Genomic DNA, 6,803 nt, shown 5'->3' with positions numbered 1-6,803 from the left:
ATGTATTTCTCAAAACCAGCGGCGGAACTGCATTGGCGAAGGCTTGAGAAAAGATGTCTGCCTGCTCAGCCAAGGTGGCGAAAGAGCTGGTGAGACCATCGGAAAGATAACGGAAGTTTGTAACTTCACCAATAATAGGAATACAAAAGTCACAATTCAAACTTGTTGGGAGATGTAGTACATAGTAGATTATTTGCAATTAGAAAAGAATGGATTAAGATGAAGTTGGGTATTCCATAATCTGGCTATTTGTACCCATGTGTCAAGTGAGACCAGGATCATCAGCACCAGTTTTCAAACTGTTACAAGAATAATTAAATATACACAAATAGTTGAAATAGAATTGTTGAGTTATCAAGCTCACAAGTTGCATCCGACAAAGAACTTTATTTTCACAAAACCCATTGCTGCTCCCTGTTATTTATTTTTCTGTAAGGCCGATGAGGCTCAAGAGGTCCTTCCACCGATACCATTTGTAAGCCAGCCATTTAGAATGCAATAGTGGCAGGGGACAATTGGCTTCTGAACTCCTGGGCTGGGAAGGGGTGGTGGTGGGGGGTTAGGATGTGAAAGAGAAAATATATATATATAGCGACCAGGGTTCCCACTCCCGATTGCTATCCAGTGATTTCTGCTGGAAAGTGCACGTGTAGGGTTCAGCTTTAGCCTAAAGACATTCAATGTCTAGGTTCCCACATGAAGAGTGGCTGCTTGGGCACAGTATCAAAGGGCTACCAGCGCCATGGAATCATGCCCCAGCATGAGTCAGCACCTTCTGGGTGGGGGGTGCGGGGGGGGGGGGGGGGGGGGGTGGAGGAGGAAAAAAGGTGTGAAAATTAGGAGGAGAAAAAAAAAGTGTGACCTGGGAATGACATCAACATTCCTACCTTCCCAAAGCAGCAAGCACAGGGCTAACAACTTAGTGACTTGAGGGTGAGAAAGAGGAGAAGGAATAAGGGAAGAGGGAGAAAAAGCAAACCTATGGCACAACATACCCTCCCCCTTTCTGTGCACTGCACCATTCACCAACCCCTAGAAATGTAGGGCAAAAAAAGAGAGTAATGGCTACGAGTCCTCCTTAAAAGGGAGTGCCAAATGCGAATGGAGTCACCAACCCCTAATAATGGTAAAGACTGCTTTGAAATCTTCATGCTAAACACCTCAGGGATGCACAACTTCCGGACAATTGGGCGTGTAACCCGGTTTGTAAAGCGGAATTTCTCTTCAAAACCCTTAGAGTTGCAGGCAATTGAACGGAGTGTACTTCTGGTAGACACATTCTACAAACGGGTATCTGTACAAAGTCTACAGGGTCAGTGGAATCTGCCAAATCAGCAGGGTGCTTTCGCTACTGCTGTGTACCATTGGCTTGAAGTCTCTGTTAAAGTTCTGGTAACCCCTGCCTCCGGAGGCAATGGCGACCGAGCGGACCTTCTCTTTTCGGACAACCTCTCGGGTTGAAGACCTGCTTCGAACCCACACGTCCGGGTCGTCTACTATCTCGTAGATGGAACCGTCCTCGATGCTGTGCTCCAGGGAGCTCCCGTTGGCTTGAGGCTCGCCGCTGTGCGTCGACAGTAACTGACCGGGCAGATGGGAGGTGGAGCGTAGGTTGTAACGCAGCAAGATCCCTTTCTTCTTATCCAGGTGACCATGCTGATCCTGAAGGGATTCCTGGGAAGAAGAGTCCGCTTTGCCATCCACCTGCTGGTATTCCGGCATGTCCTCCGTGGATTCGCTTTTCAGTAATTCCAAGTCCAGAGAGCCAATGGTGGGGATCAGAAACTCCACAGGTCCACAGTGCGCATTTAGCGAGATCATTCCCTTTCCTACACAGAAGAGAAACAGAACTCATCATTGACTGGGAACACTACTAAAAACACAATGTAGAGTCGCCCCAATTGCATTTCTCCCAATGTCACTACGGTTTGAATTTAACTTGGACCACTTAACAGGTGTGCTACACACGGAGGGAGGTCAGTTTAGGCAATGATGCAAAAAGATGGATTTTTTTTTTTAGAAAAAACACCATCAACATCAAGCAGGTCAGCTACAGCAAGGGTTCGATGCAGAGTCATGCTTCTTTTACAGTATCCCATCAAGCACTCACAAGTCAAGTATAATGCAGACTAATTGCAGGATAAAGCTTCCTCCCCACTGCCATAACCAGCACTTCCAGTCAGTTATAAAACTGGTTACAGGACAGTTAATCTCCTTCCACACTGCCCAACAACATGCTTTAACCCCCCAACTCAAAACCGCACCCTTTGCTACATCTACAAGATATTTCCATCCTTTTAGCTTGTCTAAATTTCTGTACCAGTTTGGTGCCAATTAGTAGTAAATTATGTGCAATGCTGGATCCACACTTACATGTTCCATGGCACACCTTCATTTACTGTAGTGCTATATCACAAGGTTTTCTCTCCTAGCTATTTGATGTTGAGTGACCAGGTCATCCCCTCTTTATTCTTTCTAGAACGCCAACAAGACTCATCTTGTGAAAGAAGTTCCAAAATTGTGATCAAAGAGAAAGAGAGAGAGAGAGAGAAAAATCTTTACCCGTTACTTTTGGAATGCCTTCAAGTTTCGGTACTGGTAAAGTAACCAATATTCCTTGATTGGTCCCGACCCAGAGCATCCCTTGGCAAACCAGCAAGCAGGTCACCAAAATGTTCCTTTGGCCTAATGAGGGAGGAGGAAGTGGAAAATAAATACCAATGTACAAAAGTCTTGATGATCTTAAAGCACAAGGAAGGTCTAGGAACAATCATATGTTCTTTACATTTAAATAGATGTTATTGAACAAAGAGTACTCCCTCTAGACTTCCACCTCCCCCTTTATCTAATCACTAATTCTACAATTAGTAATAGAACTTAGTAATAGGATAGTGACTGGGAGGCTGTTAAATCAGACTACCTCAGGTGCTAACAAACCGTGAGTTTGGTTTTATACAGTCAGATGTGACAGAACCTCTCCAGTCATTTAAACAAATCTGGCCCTTTTCCTTTTCCCTTTTGGTCGCTCCCATTACCATTTGCAATTTCTTTCAACAGCCACTAACTATAGACATTAAAAGCCAGCAGAAACATGGTGATTAATTAGTGACGGTAAGCATATAACAAAGTGCAAGATATACAGAATATAGCTTAACAGATTGTAGTCCAGAGATTGGGGTTGCTTTCCCATTGGACAATCCATCAGTCTCTGTATTCCCAAAAAAGTTACGACATTTAACCTTTCCAGTATCACATGTGTTTCCTTATCCAGGTACAGTTGGGCACTGGAGCTGGCAGATGAATTATGTCAACAGAGCCCCTTCCATGTTTGATGAGTAAAGATTGATCTGTGTAGATATGCAGTCAGGTCAATTATTACTTCTGGGCTTTTGGTTGGCTGAAAAACTGGCTTTTAAAGCCAGTCTCCATAGGAGGCCATTTGGCCCATCGAGTCTGTGCTGGCTCTTTCGAAAAGCAGTCCAGTTAGTCCAACTCCCCCGCTCTTTCCCCATATCCCTGCAATTTTTTTTCCTTCAAGTATTTATCCAATTCCCTTTTGAAGGCTACGATTGACTCTGTGTCCACCGCCCTATCAGGCCGTGCATTCCAAATCCTAACCACTCGCTGCGTAAAAAACGTTTTCCTCATGTCACCTCTGGTTCTTTTGCCAATCACCTTAAATCAGTGCCCTCTGGTTTATCGACCCTTCAGCCATTGGAAACAGTTTCTCTTTATTTACTCTATCTAAACCCTTCATGATTTTGGACACCTCTATCAAATCTGCTGTTGGTCATCTCTGCTCCAAGGAGAACAACCCCAGCTTCTCTAGTCTATTCATGTAACCGTAATCCCTCATACAATTCTAGTAAATCTCTTCTGTACCCTCACCAAAGCCTTCACATCCTTCCTAAAGTGTGGTGCCCAGAATTGGACAGAATACTCCAGCTGGGGCCGAACTAGTGTTTTATATCTGGTTAGCATAACTTCCTGGCTTTTGTACTCTCTGCCTCTATTTATAAAGCCCAGGATCCCGTGTGTTTTATTAACTGCTTTGTTAACCTGTCCTGCCACCTTCAAAGATGTGTGCACAAACCCCCCCAGGTCTCTGTTCTTGGACCCCCCTTTAAAATTGTACCATTTAGTATGAATAGTCCCTCCTCATTCTTCCTATAAAAATGCATCACCTCACATTTCAGTGTTGATTCTCCAGTAAATGAAAATGCAGCTCCACTCTCGAGTTTCCTTTCGAAATCATATACTGTAAATCCTATCTACGAATCAGACATGTGCAACACAAAAAAAATCCCAATAAAATTTTATTAGGTTAGTATAAAAAAAAAATCCATACCTATTTGAATTTTCTCCCTACCTCACTCAGATACTCCTACAGTCCCCCCCCCACCCGACACTCCTACAGTCCCCCCCCGACACTCCTACAGTCCCCCCCCCGACACTCCTACAGTCCCCCCCCACCCGACACTCCTACAGTCCCCCCCCCCACCCGACACTCCTACAGTACCCCCCCCACCCGACACTCCTACAGTAGCCCCCCCACCCGACACTCCTACAGTCCCCCCCCCACCCGACACTCCTACAGTCCCCCCCCACCCGACACTCCTACAGTCCCCCCCCACCCGACACTCCTACAGTCCCCCCCCCACCCGACACTCCTACAGTCCCCCCCCCACCCCCGACACTCCTACAGTCCCACTCCCCCTCCCACAAATATTCCTACAGTCCTACTCCCCCCCCCCGACACTCCTACAGTCCCACTCCCACAAATATTCCTACAGTCCTACTCCCCCCCCCCCCCCGATACTCCTACAGTCTCACTCCCCCCCCCCCCCACCTCAGACACTCCTACAGTCCTACTCCACACCCCCCTCAGACACTTCTAGTCGCACTCCACACCCAGCTCATCCATAATAATCTTGTGATCTGGTATAGCGAATAATTGGGAGAACTGTACAAATTCAAAATTACTGGATCATCTCCCCTGTTATGGATGCTAATTTAACATGCTGCAGCAGTGGTTGTAAAAGCAATTCTTACACTAAAATAAAAATTTTATTACAGTGGGGCAGAAAAAAAGCTAGGGACATTAAAGTTAAATGATGCTTCAAGTCAAAAACTCACAACTGCACTGTAAATATTTCCAGTTTTGTGTCATGATTACCGCAACATAAATTGGACACGTTAGCTGGTATACAACCTGGGGCCCACTTACAGCCCATCTCCCCTCACTTATAGCCTTATTTGCATCTGTGGGATGTTGCCAGAGATGATATTCAACTCTGTTCCTGCTCCTTTTCTTACTGGCCATCGAGACAAAGCAAGAAAATTAGGAAACAGAGCTATCCCAGCAACTACAGAGGAAGTGAAAGGGCCCCCCTAAAACTAAGGGCTGCATATTCATAGAAACATAGAAGATAGGAGCAGGAGTAGGCCATTCGGCCCCTCGAGCCTGCTCCGCCATTCAATGCGATCATGGCTGATTATCCAAATTCAGTACCCTGTCCCTGCTTTCTCCCCATATCCCTTGATCCCCCTTAGCCTTAAGAAATATATCTAACTCCTTCTTGAATATATTTAATGAATTGGCCTCAACTGTCTTCTGTGGTAGAGAATTCCACAGGTTCACCACTCTCTGGGTGAAGAAATTCCTCCTCATCTCAGTCCTAAATGGCTTACACCTTATCCTTAGACTGTGACCCCTGGTTCTGGACTCCCCCCGCCATCGGGAACAGCCTTCCTGCATCTAGTCTGGCTAGTCCTGTTAGAATTTTATAAGTTTCAATGAGATCCCCTCATTCTTCTAAACTCTAGCGAATATAAGCCTAATCGACCCAATCTCTCTTCATACGTCATTCCTGCCATCCCAAGTATCAGTCTGGTGAATCTTCACTGCACTCCCTCCATGGCAAGAACATCCTTCCTCAGATAAGGCGACCAAAACTGCACACAATACTCAAGGTATGGTCTCACCAAGGCCCTGTACAACTGCAGCAAGACATCCTTGCTCCTGTACTCAAATTCTCTCGCTATGAAGGCCAGCATACCATTTGCCTTCTTAACCGCCTGCTGCTTACCTTCAGCGACTGGTGCCCAAGGACACCCAGGTCTTGTTGCACTTCCCCTTTCCCCAATCTATTGCCATTCAGATAATAATCTGTCTTCCTGTTTTTGCCACCAAAGTGGATAACCTCGCATTTATCCTCATTATACTGCATCTGCCCAATCGCCCAACCTGTCCAAATCGTACTGGAGTTTCTCTGTATCCTCCTCACAGCACACACGCCCACCCAGCTTTGTGTCGTCTGCAAACTTGGAGATATTACATCTAGTTCCCTCATCTAGATCATTAATATATATTGTGAATAACTGGGGTCCTAGCACCGCTCCCTGCGGTACCCCACTAGTCACAGCCTTCCACTTGGAAAAAGACCCATTTATTCCAACTCTTTGCTTCCCGTCTGCCAACCAGTTTTCTATCCAAGTCAGTACCTTACCCCCAATCCCTTACCCCCAATCCCACGTGCTTTAACTTTGCACGCTAGTCTCTTATGCGGGACCTTATCGAAAGCCTTCTGAAAGTCCAAATACACCACATCCACTGGTTCTCCCTTATCTATTCTACCAGTTACATCCTCAAAAATTTCCAGTAGATTAGTCAAGCATGATTTACCTTTTGTAAATCCATGTTGACTTTGTCCGATCCTGTCACTGTTTTCCAAGTGCTGTGCTATTACATCTTTTATAATGGGCTCTAGCATTTTCCCCACTACCAATGTCAGGCTTACTGG

General features: G+C 45.7%; 1 protein-coding gene across 6 annotated transcripts in view; it reads right to left on the bottom strand.

Moving 5' to 3' along the window:
* Window positions 1-792: 792 nt before the first annotated feature.
* The window catches only part of LOC147100545 (rho guanine nucleotide exchange factor 10-like protein), a 179,007-nt gene continuing 172,996 nt past the window's right edge, over window positions 793-6,803 (bottom strand). For all 6 annotated transcript variants that reach the window (XM_085966906.1, XM_085966907.1, XM_085966908.1 and 3 more), the window contains 2 exons: window positions 2,563-2,685; window positions 793-1,829 (listed from right to left, as the gene is read on the bottom strand). In XM_085966906.1, the coding sequence (XP_085823032.1) occupies window positions 1,306-1,829; window positions 2,563-2,685 (647 nt within the window). In that variant the 3' untranslated portion in view covers window positions 793-1,305. The remainder of the gene's footprint in view (window positions 1,830-2,562; window positions 2,686-6,803) is intronic.

The sequence above is a fragment of the Somniosus microcephalus genome, chromosome 25, assembly GCF_052327205.1.
Source record: "Somniosus microcephalus isolate GS21.2 chromosome 25, FLI_Smic_1.0, whole genome shotgun sequence".
NCBI lineage: Eukaryota > Metazoa > Chordata > Chondrichthyes > Squaliformes > Somniosidae > Somniosus > Somniosus microcephalus.
The sequence above is the reverse complement of the archived record's forward strand: the minus strand, read 5'-3'. Positions and strand labels throughout refer to the sequence as shown.